This window comes from Ochotona curzoniae, unplaced genomic scaffold (assembly GCF_017591425.1).
Source record: "Ochotona curzoniae isolate NIBS_2020 unplaced genomic scaffold, NIBS_Ocur_1.0 scaffold_1037, whole genome shotgun sequence".
NCBI classification, from domain to species: Eukaryota; Metazoa; Chordata; class Mammalia; order Lagomorpha; family Ochotonidae; genus Ochotona; species Ochotona curzoniae.
In genome coordinates, this window is record NW_024467083.1 from 4548353 (window position 1) to 4572775 (window position 24423).

Below are 24423 nucleotides of genomic sequence, written 5' to 3' on the forward strand. Positions count from 1 at the left end.
TTAGGTATTATATATATAATTAACTATATATATATATATATATATAGAGAGAGAGAGAGAGAGAGAGAGAGAGAGAGAGAGAGAGAGAGAGAGAGAGAGAGGTATTCCACAGAGCAGCCAGTTTTTGTTTTTTGTTTCTTTTGATTAATCTTTACAGACGTTCCTCTCTGTAACTTCTGCTGGTGAGGAAGGGGGTTTTGCTCTAAGGTTTCTGTTAAGGCAGGGAATCAAAGAGGCTGAGAGAGGTGATCAGCTAGCCTGAACTCCCAGCTTGCTGCATTCCTAACAGTGCCTGTGACATCCATCCTGATACTAGGAGTGCCAACAAGTTACCAGCATCTAACTAGAGCAAAACGTTTATTAGTCATTTCCCTAAACTCACTATGGTTAATGAAGACAATTCAACCTTAAATGAGGTTTAATACAAAATTGCGAGCTTGTATTGGGTTTTCAAAATTAGTGTTTAAAATACACATAATGGGCATTGTTTACCATAGAGTTAACTTTCTAAAAACAAAACTACCTATCCACAGTGTGTCACTATAGAAACTAATGAGAGAAACTACATTTATCTTCCTAGCAGTAACTTTTACAAACATTTTTTACAAAGGTATTAAATACGTAATAATGGAGAATACAATATTTTCTTAGTTTTAATTTATGAAGTGGAACTTTTACTTTATCCCAGCGTTTTCTTCAGAGGTAGACTTTGTTTTTATTTCAATTAGTTCTTCTACTCGAGCCAGAACACTTTCAATCAAATCAAATGTGAAAAGGGCTGAATGTAGGACCTGGAATGCCAAGAAAAATGAGTGTTACTGATTCTGTCTTTGAAAGAGCAAAGCCTCAGGCGGGGCAGCTGGGGACAGTCGCGTCACCTGCAGCTGCATTTCAGGAGGCACGTTTGGCATCTCTTCTCCACCAACAGTTAGAGAGCAGAGCTCCTTGGACTTCTGTCTCTCTACAACAAAAGAAAAACACAACATGGCACAGTTAGCCACTAAAGTCCTCGGATTTCAACAACACATTTGTAAACTACTTTCACCGTTCACTGACCTCCAACTGAGTTTGCCCAGGCAGTTAGCCTAGCAAATAAGATACCAAACAAGACAGCAGGATGCCACATCAGAGTGCCTGGCTTTGTGACTCTGAGAGGCACCAGGCGACAGCCAGCTCACGTGACTGGGTCCTTGCTATCCAGGTAGGACACCTGGATTGGGTGTCCAATTCTGATCCCAGCCCGGCCCCCACTGCTGAGGCATCTGTGTAGTGAAGCCGTGGATGGGAGCTGTCTAATCCCCAGGAATATCATCATTTGTGCTGGTTCTGTAAACTTCTGAGTCTTATTATTCAACAATCCAGGGCATATTTAAATCAAACCATAGGATAATACTAAAATTACATAACATGTAAATGAATACTTCATATAAACAGCATTATTTTGGCATGCTTAAGACCATACAACTTTTCCCCGCCAGTACATAATCAAACAGAAAGCAAGCACACTAAAAAAGACAAGATGTATAATACGGATTGAACATCCCTACCTGAAATCTGAAATCAGAGTTTATGAGTTACACTGGCAAGTAAATGATTTCAGATCCTGCAGCATTTTTGGATTTTGGAAATTTTTTGAGATTAGGGGAATTTAACTGGTAAGCCTATGCAAATATATCAAAAATAACAACAGTACTGATAAAAACGCTCTAAAATCTAAGACATTTCTGATTGCAAGCATTTTGAATAAAGGATATTCCACCTGTACTGCCTAGTAAAAAAACACTGTATTAAGTAGGGGAGAAATATTATTATTACAGAGTCACTGACTTAAAAGTCTTTTTTGTAATTTGTACATATTTACTTAGGGCTAAGCTAGGGTGATCCAGTAATGCCAAAGAAAGTACAATGGTTCCCATACTAAAATTCCTGAAACAAGAGTAGATTCTTAAGTATAGCTAAGACCTTACAATGGAATAGTCTTCAATCTGGCTTAAAATTCAGTAACTCTGTCTCAGTGTTAGTGTTTTCAGATCTACAAATAAACTTAAAAAAAGAAAAACTAAGCTGTTGGTCCTTTGTTTAGTATAAAATGAACAAATACAACATAAGACACATTCTTAATGTTGATTATTCAGTTTCCAAAATTTAGGTTAATTTTTAGATCTCACTGAAAATTGTACATTACCAACCTTGGCTGTTTTCTTGACTGTTTTTAATTTCTGCTTCATAATGTGCTTTTGACATGTTAAGTCCCATGTGCAGTGGTTTTAAGAAATTATTCTCAATTTTTCCAAGTTCTGTCCATACTCCAGTCTGTTCAGAATTGATGAGAAATCAATTGGTTTAACATTTCTTGATTGGCTACTTTTACAAAAACAGCATTAACGGTGAGAGAAACAATAATGAAACCTGGTCCTTTGTTTTTCAAGACAGAGTTCACTAATAGATTTATTTCTAGATCTGTTATGTGAATAACCATCAAAGCAAAGCACTGACTGAAACAAAAATGTACTCAGGGCACCATGTTCATTAATGCATCACTTGGCTATTTTATACTTCGAGATCTTTTTCAAATAAGGTTTTTACATGAAAAAATATTTGGTGATAATTCACAGTCTGAAACTTTTCTCCTCCCCTGTAAGCCAACAACAGTTCTCCCGTGTGTATGTTTTCACTCGACCTTTCACACTGACACCCTGCCTCAGACTGAGTTTTGGAATATTTCTTCCCTTCCCTATTGATGGAAACTTTCCTAACAAGAAGCCCAATTGGAGATTTTTCTTCAAAGAGCATTTGCTAGTAAACACTAAAGAAGGGGAGTCACGAAGTATTAAGTTTTTAAAAATTTAAAAATCCATTTTCATCATTTCCAGAAAAATCCTACAAAATAAAATAGGTTTCAAAAACAAAACCAAAAGACCTTGGAAGGAATTCTTTTCTTAGAAAAGAAATGGGTCACTTGAAAATCCCTGTTGCAGTGAATTAATTTTGAACCAAGTACTATGCATTTTGATATTACAGCCCTCCAAATAAAATCTACACATACCTACATCAAATAATTGATAATGCCATTACACATATCCTTCTCTCTCACTCTGCTAACAAAGTAAAGTTTTAGGGAATTAGTAGGTAAGAACCCAAAACCTCAAAAATACATATATTCTCTCACTTAGCAACTACCATCTTATTCTTGGGAAGTAAAAGACATATGTTAAAATGAACCTACTGCAAAGTTTTGTGTTTTTTCCCCCCTTTTAAATAATGTTTAGGGGCTGGTGTTGTGGCGTTACAGGTTAAGCCACCACCTGGGATGCCAGCATCCCACGTGGCCTCCACTTCATGTTCTGACTTTGATCCAGCTCCGTTAATGGCCTGGGGAACAGCAGTGGTGGATGGCCCACATGCTAGACTCCTGAACCCAAGTGGGAGACCCAGACGAAGCTTCTGACTGTTGGCTTTGACCTGGTCCAAACCTGGCCACTGCAGCTATTTTGGAAGTGAACCAGCCACCTCCCTCCCTCTCTCCCTCCCTCTCTCTGATAAGCCTTTCAAATAAATAAATCCTTTAAAGGAAAAAAAAAGGTTTAACTAATAAAAACTGGAATTCATGAAAATATTTCATAGGAGATTGGTAAATACACTGTTATATTCAAATATGGGAAAACTCCACAACCATTATTGTTCTTCAGTGCATAGAGATGGATGGGAAGGGCTAAAGGAGTACAATTCCCATAGTACGATCTGATTCTTGGCAATAAGAAGCAGCAATGTACTGAGGATGGAGGTCCTGATAGCTCAGGACACACAGTGGTGCTGCCTGAGCTTTTTTTCCACTTGTTTATCCTGATTTTTAAATGAAGAGCTTGTTTTAGCTGTACAATAGTTAATTCTTTAAAATACACTTTTAAATAGTTTTCTCAACCTCTCATGGAAAATGTCATGTATGGTTGTACAGCAGGAGCTTCCTTCGGTAGTGGCACAGAGCGCAGGCATACTGCCCTATCGTGTATACCTGCTGCTTGCGTTTCTGCGCTTCTCTCGACCCTCCCTTTCCCCTGATTTCTAAACCACTTCTGCCTTGACTTTCAAACCTTCAGGTGAATGCATTACTACTGATGGCTTTCAAGGCTAGACAGCTCTAGCATGAAGAAGAAAAACAGCCTTCTATCTACACTTCTCTTTGGCAAAAAGAAATCTCCTGTTTTATATACACTTTTTAAAAATAAAAGATTAGATATGGTTGAAGTTCCCTTCATTGAAAAGGTAGCCATGATATAAAACTTGAGTTCTACATTAAAACATATGACAAATTTTCATGTTTCAACAACTTTGTGAATCCCACATTTTTGAAAACTATGTTGTAGTTCTAATTCTTTAATAGGTATATGGCATTCAATTATACACAATTTATCCTGTCAACTCATCGTTTAGTGTTTCAAACAACACAGCACTACAACTGCTATCCTTTTAACTGGGTGAAAGTTTTCTAGGGTAACATTTTTTACTATGAGCCACAGTAAGAAATATTTTCATGTCACAACACACTTATTCAGTCAAAACCAAAGCCTCCCCCAGATCCTTTCTATATATTAGATATAATTTTATTAACAAATACACTGCAGAAAAGCCCTTAACCTGTACACGTGCTTTGATAATCGTGTAGCTCGTGCCACTGTCAACATACTTCCACAGCCCCAGAAACCCCTTCGTGCCGCTTCACAGCTAACTTTCCCCACCTCCAACAACTTCTAATCTTATTCTTACTTATATGATTTTCACCTTTTCCAGAAAAAATGGAATTAGAAATGTAGTCCTTTTTGGTGGAAATTTATAATATTCAAAAATTCACATGGAAAAGGAGAAACAGTGGCTAAAAACAATTCTGTGGAAGAACGAAGTTGGCAAACTCATGTTCTTTACCATAAAGTTATAGGAATCCAGATAGTATTGGTAAAAGATATCATTGGAACAGAACGCACTTCAAAATTAGACCTATACTTACTTGCCTAATTATTTTTTTTAAAATAAAGATGTCAAGATAATCTGACAAGGATAATAATTTCAACTAAGAGGAAATCCTCTCAACTCATATCTCATACCATTCAGTTACAGGTAGGATTATAGACCTACCTGTAAAAACCTAAAATTCTATGGCTTCTGCAAGAAAACCTAGGATATTCATTTTATAATCTCGGGTTTAACAAAGGGTAGAATGAGTCAGTAAAGAGTAAAATTAATAGGCTACAAATAAACTGTTTAAAAAAAAACCCACTAAAATAATAAAATCACAAGCCATACAATAGAAAAAAAAAGTGTGCAAAACCAAACCTCACAAGACTTGCACCCAGAATACAGGAAAACCTTTTCTTCATAAAAGTTTTCTAGTTTTGGCTCTTGACCCCTTTCTTCCTCCCAGCCCCTGATCTTTTGTTCTTTCTCAGGGGGTCTGCTAGCGGCCCTCCTTCCAACAGCCCCTGCCCCGTCCTTCTCAGTCTCATGCACAGGGTTGTTTGCACAGGCGCAGTAGATACAAAGACTTGCTCTTTGTCTTCATCTGCTGTTCACATGAATCAAGTCTTTAGCATTCTGCAGCCAATGATAAAAAATACTTAAAAATCTAAGAAACAAAAAAAAAGTTTTCTAGTCTGAAATATTTTGTGTTAAGATTTGAGTTTTCTGTTTCTTGAAAGTATGGTAAAATCATGTGAGGCTAGCTTCGCTTGTGGAAATTTTATAAGGTTGTATGTTCTAAAAATTCAACTATACTGAAGTGTTCAAAGTTATTGTATGCTCTCATGTAACTTTCTTACTATTTTTCAGTATTTGTACTTTTACTCTGTTAATTAAAATACTATGTAACTACTTTCAAAATCAGTCCTTCCAGAAATTTACTTCATAATTTTCAGTCTTCTTTTCTAACATAAGCATTTCAAATTAAAATTTTTTTCTGAAACTACCTATGTAGCTACGTCCCACAAATATATCCTTATTTAGTTTTAAATAAACAATGTTGTCTTTATCATAAATAAATACTGCCTCATAAAATTATTTCATGCATAATATATGGGAGTTCTCCAGCTTTGCTTAATTAAAACTGTAGACAGACAGATTTTTGGCTGTGAGCAGAGCTGGCCCCACCCCCTAGTAATGCACTTATTAAAAAAACCAAATACCGCACATGATTTTGATTTGGCCCACATGTTGATAAACAATAAGACACAAGGGTGCTGTCCAATGCCATTGAGGGAACTGAATTTTCAACTTGTATCATTTTAAAATTTAAGCAATCACATGTGGCCACTCTATGCTATACTGGGTAGTACAAATCTAGACATTCTCAAAATATTAGATCCTTGGTTGTTTTCCATGGCAATAATTTAACAGACAGCCCACAGTTATGAAACTTCAGGTAATAAACAAATGCCAAAATCAGGCTGAAGACAATTCCTCGCACATTTGATTCAGTGTTTCACTAATCTTTCATGCGGTGATCAACTGTCTCTCTATTTAGAAGCCCGTGGGAGTGCACTGCTGTATAGATTCTATTTTCTGGAGCAGGCATTTAGCCTGGTGGTTAAGCTGCTGGACTGGAAGACATGGCCCACACTGGAGTGCTTGGGTCCCCTTCCCAGCTCTGGCGTCTCACTCCAGCATCAACATAGGCTGAGAGGCAGCTGTAATGGCTCCAGTCATAGGTTCCTGCCACACTGTGTGAGCCCTGCATTGCATCACCCCACTCCTGGCTGCAGCCCTGTCCATTCCAGGGATCCGGTGAGTTAACCAGCAGATGGGAGCCCTCTCTGTCTCTCAAAATTAAACAAACAAACAAAAATACTTAATTCCTTCTGTTATGTTAATGTTACCACTACTTAAGAGGAACAATGTTACAATGAAAATGCTTAATTTACTCCGTATTGTCTAGAAAAGGTAACAAGATTTTAAAATTATAAGGATTACAGATTTGAATGCTCACAAATGTTTGCCTTTAATTTTAAATCCAAACAAACTCAAAGAGGTAATATTCTTTTGAAATAATTTGTTATAAGGTTTAGCTGGCTAAGCATTTAAAAAAATCTGACTGTAGCCTATTTCACAAAAGAAAATGTTAAGTGGTCCTAGATCACAATGAACTGTGCTGCCAGAAGAGAGAGGGGGGTTTGCAAAGGCTACAATCAACAAGTGAGAATGAAGAAATGAAAAGGACCCGGGCAAGACCCAGCTTTCCTCTTGCTTCTAATCTTCTTAAGTAATTTATTTGGAAGGCAGAGTGATTGAAAGAGGGAGACACGGAGAAAGACCTTGCTTTGTTGAATCACTCCCCAGTTAGTCCTATCGCCAGGACTGTGTGGACCAAGTGGAAGCCAGGAGACAGGAACTCCATCTGGGTCTCCCTATGGATGGCAGGGGCCCAAGCACTTGGGGTATCATCTGCTGCTTTCCCAGGTGCAACAGAGGGTGTTGGATGGGAAGTGTAGCAGCCAGGACTGGAACCAGGACTCTGGAAACAGTTGCTAGGCTGCAAGTTGGCAGCTTAACCTCCTGTACTTCAACCATGAGCAATGTTTGCACCTGTCTTCTTATTTATGAGTCATGTTGCTGAACTTCTACCACTTTATAGTATTAATGAATTACTATCACCTGAAATTATATGGCCCTGCAGATACCATACAGCAATATTTTTACCTTGGAAAAACAATCTGAAAATGAGAACCCAGAATGTGGTTATATAGAATAATATGTTCATGTTATGTTTTATGTGTAAGGTATTTCTAGAATTTTTTTCCTAAATGAGAATGTATCACACATTAAATTTTTTAAAGCTCCTGATACTGCCTGTGGTCTCTGTAATCTCATTGGTTCCTCCCATCCCTGCTTTTACTGTACTCATTACAACTACAAATCAAAAACGGATGTTAAGCAGTCAAGACAGAAGGTAAAGGACAGAGAGAACAATTAATGGCCTTTGCATTAGAATAAGTAGTCGCAATTCAAAACAATTAGCTATAAGTATCCACCAAATAAAGAACATTAAGTATAAAAACGATACTGCATGTTTTGTCCTAAGTATAAATCACTTTTCTGGGATTGTTGTGGGACTGCAAGTGAAGATGCTGCCTGTGATGCTGTTTGAGTCCTGGCTGCCCCACTACTGATCCAGCTCCCTGCACATTTGCCTGGGAAAGTAGCAGATGGCATGAGTGTTTGGACCCCTGGGCTCTCGTAGGAGACCCAGGTGGGGTTCCAGGTTTCTGGCTTTGGCTTGGCTCTGCCATAGCCACTGTGGTCATTGCAGATAGCAACAGTAGATGGACAATCTTTTTCTCTGCCCATCAAGTAAATAAACTTTTTAAAATTAAAACTAAGTTGCATTTTTAAACTGTACTTTTTTGAGATACACTATAAGAGTTTTTCTATTAACATAATGATTATGCATATTTATAAGCTGGATTTAACAGTGGAGATACAGGCAAAATTTATACTACAAGATTCAAGAAAAGTTATGTGACTGAGTGTGGGAAAAGGTGTCGGTAACTCAGGCAAGGAGATAAAGGACCGCCACAGCAGAGAGAGGAGAGCACGGCTTGTGCAAAGACAAAGTCAAATGACAGCAGGTGAAACACCAGAAAAAGAAACGCACTATTATTCAATTATCAGTTACTTTGTTGTCTTTGTATTTGAATGATTCTGTTCCTTTTAAAATCTGCCTGTACACCTTTCCAAATGCTCTTCAGTTTTTATCTCAGCATACTTAAGCAGTCAAAAATAGTTACTGGTAGGAGTCCTTTTCAATACAAGATCCTAAAATTCAGCATTACTGGGGTGTCATTTTGTTTCTCCTTTAACCAAGATTCCTAAGACCCAGAAGCTGTTATTTAGCAGTTATGCACAGTGGACAGATTTGTCTCTCCTTTGTATAGATGGCTGCCTGAGAGCAATGTTTCCATGATAAACAGCTCTTAAGCTGCTTCAGGAATGTCAGGTTGCCATCGTGAAACCGGTTTTTTTTTTTTTTTTTTTTTTTGCTAATTTATCTGTTACAGTATTAATTAGAAAAATTTACATGGCAACTGTTTGGAGTACTTGATCTCTAACAGAAATTTTTGAAAAATCATTCAATCACAATGTAATGCCGGGAAGGTGGTTGTGCAATGCCAACTGCCAAATGAAAGTGAAGCCTCCTGTGGAGATCAGGGCAGACAAGTGCAAAATGCCAAGCCGCCATCCTGTCTTCCCTACAGAGACAGAGATCCATCTGCTGCCCCTGCATTATAGTGTGCTCCAGGTCTAAGAAATCTAGCATGAACAACCCCTTTCTTCCTGTCCAGCGAAAAAGAGAATCTTTTTAAAAATGTATTTATAAATTTGAAAGAGCACCAGAGACAGAGAGTCACCCAGCCAGCAGACAGATCTTCCATCCATGATTCACTCCCCAAATGGCTGAATTGGCCAGGGCAGGAAGGCTGAAGCCAGGAGCCAGGAATCCCATCCGAGCGTTACACACAGCGGGCAGGGGCCCCACCTCCTCAGGCTATCACCTGCTGCTTTTCCAAGCACATCAGCACAAACGTGGCAGTGAGCACTTGAACCAGCAGTCTTGCACAGGATGCTGGCACTGACAGAGATGGTTTAACTCACTGTACCACAACACCAGCCCCTGATTATTCCCCAAGCAGCCTTTTTCTGATTGCTAAAATTATAATAAGCAAGCTTAAAACTCAAAACGTACAGTTTACTCTGTGGACACCTTTCTTAGAGCCCCAGTCTCTACTGCAGAATTTTTGTCATATTTTTTTCTACTTTTATTAGAAGTTCCAGTAGCAGTCAAGATTTAGTTGGATTTCAAAGTTGTGGCTACACTGTCAAGAGGAAGGGAATTTACTACTTTTGCCAGAAACTTTTCACTCAGAATAATGATTTACCTAATTAGAAAACAATAATCTCTGACATCTCTATTATTTTCTTAAAAAAAAATAGTAACTCGTGATTCAGACAGTTACAGCTAATAAAAATGACATATACAGAAAAAAAAATTATTAGAACAGGGCAAGTAAGGGAAGTAAAAAAATATATACAATTTTACTGTATGACAAGTTACCCTCAAATAATTTTCTATTTATTGAATACTTCTAATAATGAGCTATTAAAAAAAAAATTCAACTTCCTAAACATTAACCAAAAGGTGCTGTGAACAAATTCAGTTTCAGCACTGAAAATGCTGTCACGCTGCATGATAAAATCTGGAGCAACAGATGACTTATTTTATACAGCTCAGATTTGAGTCACAGGCAGAAGAAACTGAACAGGACCCCTGGCTGGAATGCTGAGTTCCACAAGGACACCAAATCCTGCCAGGCGAAGCAATACCTCCGGCAAGAGAGCAGAGGTGGACCTGCTTCTGCTCCAGCTGCCTGATATGGGGCTGCAAAGGCAGCAGAAGATGGCCCAAGTGCTGGGGCTCCAATCCCCAATGAGGGCGACCGGCGTTCCTGGCTTTGGTCTGGCCAGCCCTGGCTATTTGTGGGGGAACTAAACCACACGATGGAAGATAAAACTGTTTCTCTGTCACTGTGCCTTTCTTTTCTTTTTTTTAAGATTTTTATTTTATTTTTATTAAAAAGTCAGATATACAGAGAGGAGGAGAGACAGAGAGAAGGATCTTCTGTCCGATGATTCACTCCCCAAGTGAGCCGCAACAGCTGATGCTATGCCGATCCGAAGCCAGGATCCAGGAACCTCTTCTGGGTCTCCTGCGCGGGTGCAGGGTCCCAAAGCTTTGGGCCGTCCTCGACTGCTCTCCCAGGCCACAGGCAGGGAGCTGGATGGGAAGTGGAGCTGCCAAGATTAGAACTGGTGGCCATATGGGATCCCGGGTGTGCAAGGCGAGGACCTTAACCACTGTGCCACTGCGCCACTGCGCTGGGCCCCACTGTGCCTTTCAAATAAATGCTTTAAAGAGAGAGAGAAAAGAAAAAAACTCTGAGTGGGGTCTGGCCTTGTGTTGTTGTGGGTGAGGCTGCTGCCTGCAATGCTGGAATCCCATATGGACACTAGTTTGAGACCTGGCTGCTCTGCTCCTATCCAGCTCCCTACTAACGTGCTTGGAAAGCAGTGGAAGGCAGTCCAAGCGCATGGGCTTCAGCAACCACAGCGAAGACCCAAATGAAGGTTTAGCCTCACTCAGCCCTGGCCATTGTGCTCACCTGCAGAGTGTCCCAGCAGACAGAAGATCTCTCTCTCTGAGTTTCAAAGAAACACATAATTATCTTTTAAAACGGAAAGAGAAAGAGGGAGAGAGCGCGGGCGAGCAGAGGTATAACAGGAAAATACAGGGAAGGGTGGCTGGATCCGGGATGACAAATGCTCCAAGGAATTGACTGTAGGTTTCAGAGCAGTCGCTGGCACTTTTCCCAGCTTTTGTAGCTGGGTAACATATTAAATGTCAGTTTACATAAACATTAATAAAAAAAATGAGATATTCCTTATGCATTTAAAACATACTTACAGTTTCACCAAATAAGTCACTTACTTGGTTGTCATTTTCATTATCTTTGATAACCAAATATCTCAACAAATTTAATGATGCCATAATCCTGTTAATTAAACACAATTTTGTTACGTATATAGTGTCATTAGTCAACAGCAATATATGTGGAAATCTTGAGCATACTTTTATGTTTTGTTTGCCATTAACACACTATTCATTTTACCGTCTGGAGTAGTAATAATACTCCTTCCCATTAAAGCTCACAGAGCGCAATTGTGAAAATCACTACTTTTTTTCCTCAACAGAATCTTGTTGTCTTAGTATCTGACAGCATCACCTCTTGTTTTTTGAATTTTAAGATTCCTTTCATAAATGTACAATCATTTCTCAACATGTACCTTGGTGTACTAAAGTGAAATTCTGAGTTTTACATTTTGAAAAATGGATCTGTAAAACCAAGCAGCAGTGCCCTAGCAGGCCAATTTCTGCACAGCCCCAGGCGTGTGATTCTGAGCTTTCCCTCAGACGACACAGGCGCAAACCTCCGTGGACTAGTGATGGCGCCAGAGGTGCAAAAATCATAGTGCTGGTCAACCATCTGGCAAGGATGATTTTAAATTCTGTTCATTTACCAAATCACGTACACAGCAGAAGTGCAATATAATTTCCTAAGTTAACCCCACAGATCATGCAATCACAGGAAATCATGTCTTTACTGGAGCAGGTCAGCATCTATCATCTGAACTTGAGTAACGGTCATCTCACCTGTCGGAGTGCTGCAGTAAGTCGGTTTCAGCTCCCTCAGGGAGGGAGAGCACCAAATCCAGCAGAGAAATCAGGTGTGGTCCTGTAAACCATTTATTGGCATGTGCTTTCTGAAAAGCAGAAGAAAAAATCACAGATTTCAAATAACAGCTTGGTAAGTCATGTGCTTTTCTGATACTTCTGCACTACCAAAAATAAACTGTTCTATACTGTAAAAATATATTTTAACTTTCATATATTCACTTTTTAAGCAACCAGAACAAATCCTGCCAGCTTGAGAATATTAGTGCTCTCTCTGTTTTCTATTTGGAGTTACTAAGTTCTCAAATCCATGAGAGTTAAATTTCCATTTTTCATTAATTTTTCTAAGTATAAGGAAAAAAAGCCACCACCAGCTGAAATAATTAAGATAATTTAAGCTTACAGGTCATAAAAATTTTCAAGGTGAGGATCAATATTTTGTGTAGAAGGTAGAGTGCTGCCTGGGATGCCTGCACCTCCCACTGAAGTGCCTGGATCAATTCCAGCTTCCTGCTGCGGCACACGCTGGAAGATAGCAAGCGACAGCTCAAGGACGTGGGATTCTGACACCCATGTGGAACACTGCACAATTCCTGGCTCCTGGTCAGGCAATGGGAGCAAAGCAGCAAGGGGAGAACTCCTGCCCTTCATCCTTCACCCCATCTAATTTTTAAATAACCTCTTCTAAAAAAAGTAGAAACAGGGCCCAGCGGCGTGGCCTAGTGGCTAAAATCCTTGCCTTGAACGCGCCTGGGATCCCATATGGGCACTGGTTCTAATCTTGGCAGCTCCACTTCCCATCCAGCTCCCTGCCTGTGGCCTGGGAAAGCAGTCGAGGATGGCCTAAAGCTTTGGGACCCTGCACCCATGTGGGAGACCCAGAAGAGGTTCCTGGCTCCTGGCTTCGGATCGGCATAGCATCGGCCGTTGCGCTCACTTGGGGAGTGAATCATCGGACGCAAGATCTTTCTCTCTGTCTCTCCTCCTCTCTGTATATCTGACTTTGTAATAAAAATAAATAAATCTTTAAAAAAAAGTAGAAACAGGGGAAAATAAATTAATTGCAGAGATAAAAAGACTCTGGGGCAAAACTCCACATGTAATGAATTCTATATATGAATATTTTACCCTAGAAAACAAACTGGCAGCTAATACACAGGCAATGCTCTTACCTTAAATGATATATCAATTTGATTTTTGATATTTTGAATAATAAAGGCCTCCACACCGGAGTGATTACTGGTATTCAGTAAGCACCTTCAAAGCAAAATCACAACACAATAGGAAATTATTTCTACGCTGCATTATAGTCACTCCGCATATATTTGCAATAATTGAACATGCCAGGAACAGGCGTCAGTGTAACAACCTAAAAACTGTCCAAATTATTCTCTCTTAAAAGTAGAAAAATGTTGTTTGGATCACCTTAATTATAAAGAAAAGAAACTAGCTTAAGAACAAAGATTCCTTGTAAAAATACAAACAAACAAAAGAGCAGGAAATCTGGTATGAGAACTAAGTACTGAAATTTCATAAACCCCCAGCGCCTATAAAACTGTACTACATAATACAATGTAAGCAACAATAAATAGAAAAAAAAAAAAAAACCTCTCTGACTCTAATAATTGAAATGATGACACTATCAAGAATGCTGATATTTGAAATTTTTTGCAATTACTTTGAATGGGGCTGATCTTGTAAGTCCTTTCTCAGACACAAAGATGCTTGTGTATACAAAGGCCACTCATTTTTGTGTGTTAACTTTATATCCTGTGGCCTTGCCAGAATGAATCCCAATAGTCTGTTAGAACCATTTGGCCTCCCCTTCATATGAAGAATGACATCTACAAACAGGGCCAGCTTGACTTCCTCCTTTCCAATTTATATCCCTTTGGTTTCCTTGTCTTGCCTAATAGCAATGGCTCATTCAGGACTATGCTGAATAGCAGTGGTTAGGGCGGGCATCCTTATCTGGCTCTGGGTATTAGTGGAAACACTTCCAACTTTGCCCATCCAACATACTGCCTTGATTGTGTTAAAGAAATGTTTCTTCTATACTTAAGGTTTCTGCAATTTAGGGAAATTATGGTTGATCAAATTCTCTGCATCTATTGAGATAATCATATGGTTTCCATTTCTCAGCTTGTTAACGTGGTATATCACACTTAATGATTTGTGCATGCTGAACCATCTCTGCACACCAAGGATCAATCCCTCCTGGTCAGGGTGAATGGTCTTTCTGATGTGTTGCTGGACTCAATTAGCTAGCATTTTGTTGAGGATTTCTGTATCTATATTCACTGGGAATACTGGTTTATAGTTCTCTTTGTGACATCTTTTTCTGCTTTTCTAATTAAAGGGATATTGGCCTCATAAAAGGAGTTCGGGAGGAGTTCTTCCAATTGTTCTGAATGGATTGTGAAGAACTATAATTCCTCTTGAAAGGTTTGGTAGGATTCAGCAGCGAAGTCATTTGGTCCTGGATTTTAAAAAAATTTATTTTCTGGGCCCGGTAGCATGGCCTAGCAGGTAAAGTCCTTGCCTTGAACGCGCCTGAATCCCATATGGGCACCGGTTCTAATCCCGGCAGCTCCACTTCCCATCCAGCTCCCTGCCTGTGGCCTGGGAAAGCAGTCGAGGACGGCCCAAAGCTTTGGGACCCTGCACCTGCGCGTGGGAGACCCGGAAAGAAGTTTCTGGATCCTGGCTTTGGATCGGCGCAGCACCGGCCATTGCAGTCACTTGGGGAGTGAATCATCGGATGCAAGATCTTCCTCTCTGTCTCTCCTCCTCTCTGTATATCTGACTTTGTAATAAAAATAAATAAATCTTTAAAAAAATTTTATTTTCTAAATTGAAAGACAGGACAAGAACTACACAGAGAAGAAAAGGGTTTCCTGTTTGGGTGCACAGACTCAAGCACTTGGGCCATCTTCTGCTGCTTTCCCAAATTAGCAAGGAGCTGGTTTGGAAGTGGAGCAACTGGACTCAAACTGATGCGCTTATGGGATGCCAGCATCACAGGTGGAGGCTTAACTTACTACACCAAGATTCTTGTTTCCCATGGGCTTTTCTTCATTACTAATTCAGTCTATCCCAATTACTGGTCCACTAATGCTGTCGATAGCATCATGACTCAAGTTTAACGAGATTGTTATGTGCCTAGTAATTTACATGTAGTCTAGATATTTCCAATTTAATGGCATAAAGCTGTTTTTAAGAATTCTTGATGATTCTTTGCATTTTTGTGAGTCCCTCATATTTCCTTTCTCATCTGATTCTACTGATTTATGTTATTAAGACAACTTTCCAAATCACTGACATTACTTATCATTTTTTTTTTAGCTTCAATTTTGTTTATTTCTTCTCTAATTATCTCTTTCTACTAATTTGGGTTTGGTTTGACATTTGTCTAGATCTTTGAGATGCACTGATAGATCATTTATTTGATATGTGTCTAACTTCTTGACACAGGCAGTATTCCCATCAATTTTCCTTCTTCCACTGCTTTTGCCATATACTGTAAATTCTGGTATACTTTGCTGTTACTTTATTCCTTTTGATTTCTTCTATGAACCACTGTTTATTCAGTTGTATGCTGTTCAGTCTCCATATATCTGCATATTTTCTGCAATTTCTTGAGTTGCTGGTTTCCAGTTTTATTCGTTGATGATCAGAAAAGATACATGGTATGATTTCAATTTTTGAATTTCATGGCCTGTTATTTGGTCTATTCTAGACAAGGTTCCATAAACTGATAAAAAGGATGCAATTTTTACATATATTAAGTCTATTTGATCCATGGTACAGATTAGCTCACTAGTTTCTTGCTGAGTTTTTGTAGTCAATCTGTTCACTCACGAGAGTGGAGGATTTAGGTCTCCCATTTCTACCATCATGGACTTTGTGTCTCTCTTACATCCATTAGTGACTGAAATACTGCCTTGGGTGCATATACATCTACTATGGTCTCTCCTTGTAGAATCAATTACTTTAATCATTATGTAATCCCTTCTGCATCTTTTAATAATTTTTATGTTAAAATTATTTTGTCTGATATCAGAGTGGCTACACTTGCTCGTTTTTTCCTTTGTGTTGGCATGGGTTATCTTTTTCCATTATTATTTGCAGACTGTGTTTATTTTTTTCTTGTGAGGTATGCTTCTTATAGGCATCAAAAACACAGGTCTTGTTTAACCCACTCAGCCAGTCTACATCTTTTGATGGCAGAGTGCAGGCCATTTGCATTCAGGTTTCTTATTGGAAGGTACCGACTTGGACTTATCATTTTAACATGCATACTTTCATTCTTTGTTTTAAATTTCTTCTAGATTACTTTTTTGATTATGGTAATTATTAATGTAGCACATCTGTAAGCATCACTTATAGGGCAGCTGTTGGTCTGACTGATTTCAACTGTGAAAAATGGAATAATGGAGATTATTACATATGTAAAGAACATATAAATTTTTGATTTATATGTTTTATTTATATTTCAACTCATCAAAATATAAACTATAATTTGTATGTATTTGTATAAACTCATCTCCATCAAACTCAGCTAAGAGAACTTATTACAATAAGGTTTCCAGCTAGAGTTGAATTAAACACAAGACATGCTGATACATAGTATCCTGGAATAATTACATGTTAAGTTGGTTTTCAATGAATCATACACTTACCAATTACCCATGTCTGATACATACCTAAATAATGTGTATTTGCCTTGTGAATCCAGCTTGTTAATATAAAGCTGAAGCATAGCTAAACCTTTTTTCCTCTAAAAGGAATAAATGATAGTTATATAAGATATAAAAAATTTTGTTATTTATCAAAATTGATTACTGCAACTAATTATTATTTAGTCCAAAAACACTTACATACCAATGTCTCAATTGGGCACAGGGTCATTACTTTGACTAAACCCTAGAAAAAAAAAATGAACTCAGATATGTTACTATATTAACTGCAAACAAATAAGCAATTATCAATCAAAAAACTGTAGGTAGGATAAAAGTGAAGTAAATGTGTTTTTCTCCGAACCTTCATTCTAGCATTCCATGCCTACTGCATGGCTAACTACAATTGGTTTTTTAAATAACACTCAGTTTAGTATTACAAAGTGAACTTAAAAACAAATGCTATCTTTAATTATTGCTTAGAGTGGTAAGAAAATGAAATCAAACATATAGAAATATAATCCATTCAGTAAAAATAAACAAGCTTAACCTATGAGTAGGTCTTCAAAATGTTCATATAAAATACACCATCATAAAACTATACACAAATTCCAAACATTTTACACAGAAATATCTTTTAATTCCATTTTCTTGAATTTCCTGAAGTCCCCTTGTACAAATAAAAAAGGCATGCTTTCCCATTTAATTATTAAGAAATTGCTACAGTCACAGGTACAGCCCTACTTAAGATACCTTAACAAAGAACTGCAGGCAAAATCAACCACAGGAGGGAACAAAATGTATAGTAGCCTTTGTAGCACTGGGTCAGTACATACTCCTCACATGGAGTCCTCAGAATCTGAGCTGCAGGCAACATAAAGGCGCTTCCTTCACTAAGATCCTCACGGAAACAAGTGTTAAAGAACAAGGCTATCCTTCTCCACCAGATCCTATGCTAGCAACTATGGTGGTCACTAACAGCTATTGAAATTCAATTCAAATTTAAACTCCTCCTCATACTAACCTCGTATCTCAAGTGGTCAAAGCAGCTAGGGGCTTTTGTACTACACAGCATAGACACAAAACACGATTGAACAGCAGTACATCAGAGTTTTCAAAGGACATACAGAATAAAGTAGGAGAAGGCAGGGGCTGTCTTAACATTAGAACGAATCTATATATATAATATGTAGAATGAATATATATATATTTTTACCTGTGGTACAGTAAGAAAACTCTTTATTTCCAAGTACTGATAAAGTAGACTGTTGTCCTCTATTCTTAATAAGCCATTTTCCAGCAATTCCTGCAGATGAAAATAATAAAGATACATACACAGTGAAATCAGCAGCCATATACATTGACATGACTGTACTTAAATTATAATGAGAATAAAGACATCTTACCAATCCTTTGGAGAAAACAGATTCCTCTGTTCTGGAAGAGAATGTTAAAATGTATCAACATGTTTTACAAATTGTCTCAGGACAATTCTACACTTTAGAAAAAATTAAAAATTAGAATATAAAGAATTCAAACATACACATCATTAACAACTTCCCAAGGCTGGGAAAGTCAGCCCTCTATCTGTGGCATCCAGGATCCCATACAGGTGTTGTTCTGTGACCCGGCTGCTCTACTTCCAACCTAGCTCTCCGCTTATGGGTTGGGAAAGCAGAGGAGGATTGCTCAAGTTCTTGGACCCCACAGCCCCTGGGAGGCCTGAAGGAAGCTCCCAGATTTGCATTGGCTCAGCTCTGCCCACTATGGTGGCTTGGGGAATTAAACAGCAGATATTAGACTTTTATCTCTTCTTTTCTTGTTCTGCGAATCTGCCTTTCAAATAAGAATGAAGAAATCCTTCTTGATGTTTTAAATTTATTAATTTATTTGAAAGACAGATTTATAGAGAGGAGAGACATGGGTGGCAGGAATTTCAGCACTTGAGTCTCACCCATCGATTCCCCAGTGGGAATCAGAAACAGAGCAGGTGGGACTCAAACTAGCACACTGATACACATGTGGGTGTACTAAGTGGCAGGTTAACCAACTGAACCACCCGCCCACATTTGATTTTCTGGGTCCTTTATATATTCTGCATATTAAACCTATATCAAATGTATAGTTTACAAATATATTCTCCCACTGTGTCAGCTGTCTCTTTACTTTGTAGTTTAATAAAATACCATTTGTCAATTTCCACCTATCCATGTCTTTGTGGTCTTATCTAAAAACCCACTGACTACACCATTTTGAATCATCTTACCTTTGCAAGAAGACATCAATATGTCCCATATTAAACTGTAAAAGGTACGATGGGCTAAAAAGAATAAAAATATATATAAAACACAAACACTGAAATTTTAAGTGCACATATCGAATATTTTCAGGGAAAAATGATACCTAAGACCTAAGTTTTTTTGGTGCGTGCATGCGTACACACACACACACACACACACACACACAAAATCCCTGCAGAGCTTTTCTCCAACACAGATTTGCCATGAATTTTCTGAAGAGCCTTGTACATACAATGACGCACTGAATTATGCCTTCCAGCCAAAAGACATATTGGAGTCCTAATACTAACGCTTCGTAATATCTTACTTGTACTTAATGATAGTTTTTTTCCCCCTAAACAGAAGTTATCACAGTAAAGTGTGATCACTGAATCCTAATCTGGTATGAATGATGTCATTATAAAAAGGGGGATTTTGGACAAAAAGACATGTATAAAGGGAGACTTCCATATGCATATGAAGAGAATGGAACAATGCAACCATGAGCCGAAGAACATTAAGGATTAGAGCAAACCAGTGGAAGCTAAGGGAGAGACACGGAAGATTCTCCTTTGCCATCCTCAGGAGCAACCGGCCTGCTGAGACATCTGGATCCCAGACTTCCAGCCTGCAGAACTGTACATCTCTATGATTTCACCAGCAAGTGGGAGGGACTTTGTTATAGCAGCCCTAGCAAGCTACCTTAGTTATTACAATGGTAAAGTGTGACAAAGTAGATACAGGCTCTGAGGTCACATACGACTATAAGAATTCTACCTACAGCACCCACTCACTGTAGAATCTCAGGTGGTGTTACTCACACTTTTACGCTGAAGTATATTCATATTTTAGTATATATGTATACAAATACATCTAATGACTATAAGACTATACACATCCATCACGGATTTTAAAGTCCAGGAGTGGCTACACTATAAATTATATATTTATTTGAAAATAAATTTGATAAACCTTATGAGAGAAGGACAAGATCAGGGTAATTATGACAGGAAGATTCAACTTAAGTTTGGTAATAAGTAACATTTAAGGATAAAGCTAGCTTTAAGCATACACAAAGAAGAAAGAAGGCTGAAGGAAGTGTGTGTTATCAGAACACAAGACTGAAGTTTACAGCGGATGAAGCAGCGACAGATCATGCAGAAGTTCCACTCCAGAGTCACAGAAAGGCATTAAGACTTTGCTTCCAGTTCAATACAAAGCTACAGACAGGCTTTCAATGAGTATTGCTTGACCGCATGTTCAGAATGGGTAGGATTAAAAAGGAATGAGAAGGGATATATAAACACCTGTTTAGGACTGTGGCAGTAATCCAGGGAAGAGATGATGGTTCCCTCCCGTGAAGTTCAGGGTGGACCTCAGCTATTTAAAGCAATGCCTAGTTTAACACGTTTTGTCTCTTACTCTGTACAGTGCATCTCTTGTCTTCATCATCTCCTTACATATACTTCAACACCCATTCAATCTCATTGATTCTTACTATCTTTAACAGATTATAGTCAGAATCATTTGGAACTTAACAGAAAGTAGCCGTGTTTAAATTATATTTGTAAATATATGAGTACAGTAATATACATTTATAGAACACAGAGTTTGGGCCTTGGGGTTGGGGACAACTGCAGCTCCCTGCAGTGTGGCAGCTGTGGGGTGTGCCCCTGCTGGGTCAGACCCATTGCTGGGGACTCACACCAAAGACACTGCTGGAAGGCAGTGAACGAGTCCTTGGCCCCCCCGGCCAGTGCACCGAATGGTGCCAGGCTTTGCCTGCTGGCCGCCCGGTGGCGAACTCTGGGGTTTCTAAGACATGTAGTTGCTACCTGGGGACACCCATGACTTAAGGCCAGTTTTAGTGTAGGTGAGAAGTGAATTTTGGGTGCTTCCCATTGACAGGGTCATGAAAATTTCAGGCATGTGTGGTTACTGAGACCTGGTGGTTTCGAGGGAAGTATCCAGAACATAATTTGGGTCAGACTGATTCACCAGCCCAATTAGGAATCCAGAGATGGGCTGTTAGCACAGAACATCACAGATTGCTACACACCAGCCCACACCAAAGCTATGGATGGGGGCCTCTTTGGCAGGGTTGGGCACCATTACCCGACTGAGTGTTGGAGTGGTCACATTTGGCAGGGTCAAGACACTAACCAGCACGTGAGAGCACTTGGTCCGGGGGATGACTCTGTGGGGTTGTGTGGGCCCAACCCTGTGGAAATACAAGTCCCCTTGGTTAGCTCGCAAGCTGGGTTTGTGATGGACTAAGCTAGGTGTGACCATGGCATCTGCCATCACTCACGGGTAAGGGAATCCACAACAGTCAGGGCAGGCCAAGGCAGCAGCACCTGAATGTGCATCCTTAAATAGGATGTGGAGTGGGCCGGGCTGCCACTGGAAGGGGGCAGAATGGGCAGGGCCGAACAAACCTTAATTCACAAGAAACAACAGAAATCAGGTTGGAACACAGGCCATGCCAAGTAGGCCCTTGTACCCACTGATCTGTGTGAGCCAGGGACGCTAAGCCATAGCATCTAAGGCAGGGGCCAGGACAAGTGAGGGGCTCTGACAAGCTGAGTCAGAGTAACCACTGGCATGCATGTGATCTAAGGCTGGGAACAGGCCCAGTTGAGGAGCTAAGGGGACACCCTAGCTGGGTTGAGTTTCCCACCAAGCAGCGCATGGGCTGGAATGGGGGCTGCGTTCTGATCAGGATACAGCTGTAATCTCACTTAGCACAAGTGTGGACTGGGACTGGAAGCACCAAGCTAGGCCAGACTTCAACACTATCTGGTGTCTTGGAGGACCAGGGTAGATCTGTGACAGACTAGGCTATGTCTCAGCCCTTACTGAACCATGTGTGAGCTGTAAGTGGGTATGATCGAGCCATGGCTGGGTTGAAACATCCTACAGTAAGAACCAGTTTGGGTTGAAGGCCAGTCAGGAAAAGCCACTGTTCCTGCCAGGACAGGAAGTGAACTGAGTAGGGCTGGCTCATGGACCCACTGGTAAGCGTGAAACCTGGCATTGGGAGAGGTTCTGATGAAGGAGCCTGGGCAACTCCTCTGGCAGGACACAGACCTGGCAGGTAAGCGCAAGAAGCACAATAGGAAACAGCCCAGAACAGGCCACGGAAATTATCCCACTGGCATATATTTGGCATGGGTTGGGAGCAGACAAGGTTGAATCTGTTCATATCATCCATGGCAAATCCGAGCACCAGAACAGAGTATGAGTCAAGGCAGGTTCGGTTGCGACACATACCAGTACACATAAAGGAATGCCAAGGCGAGATGAGCCGTACCAGATGTGGTTGTAGCGCCCTAACAGCACATGAGAAAATCGGGGGGGGAGGAAGCAAAGCTGACAGGGGAATGTGGGCTCCCCTGCTGGACAACTACTTCCACTGGAAAGCATGAGTCGGGATAGGGGCAGACCAGACTAGGCACGGCTATAACACATGTGGGCCTCATGTGAGCTAGGTAAGGGAGGGGCCATGGTGGGCTGACTGTTCCGACTGGTGCAAGCAAAGATTAGAGTGAGTGAAGGTTGGTTGGGCTTTGCCGCAGCATCAGATAACAGAGGCTGGCACTGGGAGCTAATTCTGTCAAGTCAAATGCCAGAACCACCTGGAGAGTGCATAATTTGGGAGTCGGAGTGGCATAGTAGGGAGACAGTGGGCACCTTCCTCAGGGTTACCACTCTCACTGGACAGCATGAAAACCAGGACTGGGGCAGGGGTGGCAAGACAGAAAGGCACCTGCCAGTATGTGTGTAGGCTGCATAGTAGGTTGGTTGGGTTGAACTAGGCTTCAATGCCCACTGACATGTATGAGAGCTAAATGGGATGTGGGACAAACTGGACAAGCTGCATAGTGGCATACATGGGGACTAGGGTAGGAGGCAGAACTGGTGGGGGTGATGGGGAGCCACCCCACCTAGGCTGCAGCTCCCACTGGTTTGCGTGAGGACTGAGTATGAAGTGGGTAGAATCGAACTGAACAACAACACCCATTGGTTCAAGTGGAAGACACTCACCCAGCAATAGCACTAACAATGACCAGCATGTAAATAAGCTGATTGGCACGATGGACGGTGTTGGACCCTGTACTAGCAAACTCACACAAGAATCAAATTTGGGATCATCTCAGATGAAGTTTCTTTGGAGATCCCTCCAACTGAACTACTGATCTTAGAACCCCAACCATGAAGAGACTGTGGGCTCTGAATAGGTTTCATTGCAATTGGAACTGCGAGACTGGCAGCAATCCAGAACTGTTGAACTATCAAAACAGCTTAAGCAGGACCCTCAGAGTGCGCCTCCCTTTGGGGATCTGCGATGGGTGGGAGGCTGAGTGGGGCTTTTCCCTTTGTTTCTCCCCTGACCCCAGATACAGGGGAAAATGATACTATTAGTGTGGAAACAATGGTATTACCCACTTTCACCCTGTAGCCCTATACCCTTTGTACCCTATTCAACTAAGTAAGATTATTAAAAAAATATTTTAAAAAAAAGAACATAGAAAAATGAGAGTTTGATGATATCTTTTAGAACACACAAACTAAACACTAACTCTTACCTCAAGACCATTGGAAGCTGATCAATATCGATGCCCTGTACAAATACTAGATATGCCAGAGAAGCCATAGAGTCTGCTAACTGTTTATCTTCTTCTTCTTCAAATTCCAGGTAATTCCAAGTCTTCTTTTTCCTTCCATGATTAAAAATCATTTTTGGAAAAGAGTGTCCAACTGCTGATAAAAAACCCTGTGAAATGGATAAAAAAGGAAAGTTAGCAGACAGACCAACCAAAGTGCCCCAACCAAATCAACATGCTATATCACCTCCACATATGGGTCCCAACCTCAAGGCTTGGTTTTAACAGAATGCAGCACAATAATCACTCAGGCAATTAGATTATGCTGCACAATAAAAACTCCCCCACCCCTCGCCACACACAAGATTTATTTTTTTGGAAGACAGAGCAACACAGAGAGAGGTACAAATAGGAGACCTTCCATCTACTGGTTCACTCCCCAAACCTAATCACAGCCAGTTCTGGGCCACATGAGTGACAGGGGCCCAAGCACTTGAGTGGGCCATCATCTACTGCTTTTGGAGGTTAATAACAGAAAGGTGGATCAAAAGTAGAATTAGTAAGGACATGAAGTGGCACCTGACTGC

At 40.1% G+C, this 24423-nt stretch overlaps 1 protein-coding gene across 3 annotated transcripts in view; it reads right to left on the reverse strand.

The window, feature by feature from the left end:
• Window positions 1-639: 639 nt before the first annotated feature.
• Window positions 640-24423, reverse strand: part of GLMN (glomulin, FKBP associated protein) — a 42626-nt gene continuing 18842 nt past the window's right edge. Inside the window, exons 8-19 of one of the 3 annotated variants that reach the window (XM_040998563.1) lie at window positions 23819-24006; window positions 19217-19270; window positions 18357-18387; window positions 18167-18256; window positions 17156-17197; window positions 16978-17051; window positions 13444-13528; window positions 12251-12360; window positions 11528-11591; window positions 2190-2313; window positions 879-961; window positions 640-791 (exon numbers count right to left, since the gene is read on the reverse strand). In XM_040998563.1, coding sequence (XP_040854497.1) covers window positions 675-791; window positions 879-961; window positions 2190-2313; window positions 11528-11591; window positions 12251-12360; window positions 13444-13528; window positions 16978-17051; window positions 17156-17197; window positions 18167-18256; window positions 18357-18387; window positions 19217-19270; window positions 23819-24006 — 1062 coding nt within the window. In that variant the 3' untranslated portion in view covers window positions 640-674. The remainder of the gene's footprint in view (window positions 792-878; window positions 962-2189; window positions 2314-11527; window positions 11592-12250; window positions 12361-13443; window positions 13529-16977; window positions 17052-17155; window positions 17198-18166; window positions 18257-18356; window positions 18388-19216; window positions 19271-23818; window positions 24007-24423) is intronic. The other 2 variants (XM_040998564.1, XM_040998566.1) reach the window with 2 other exon arrangements.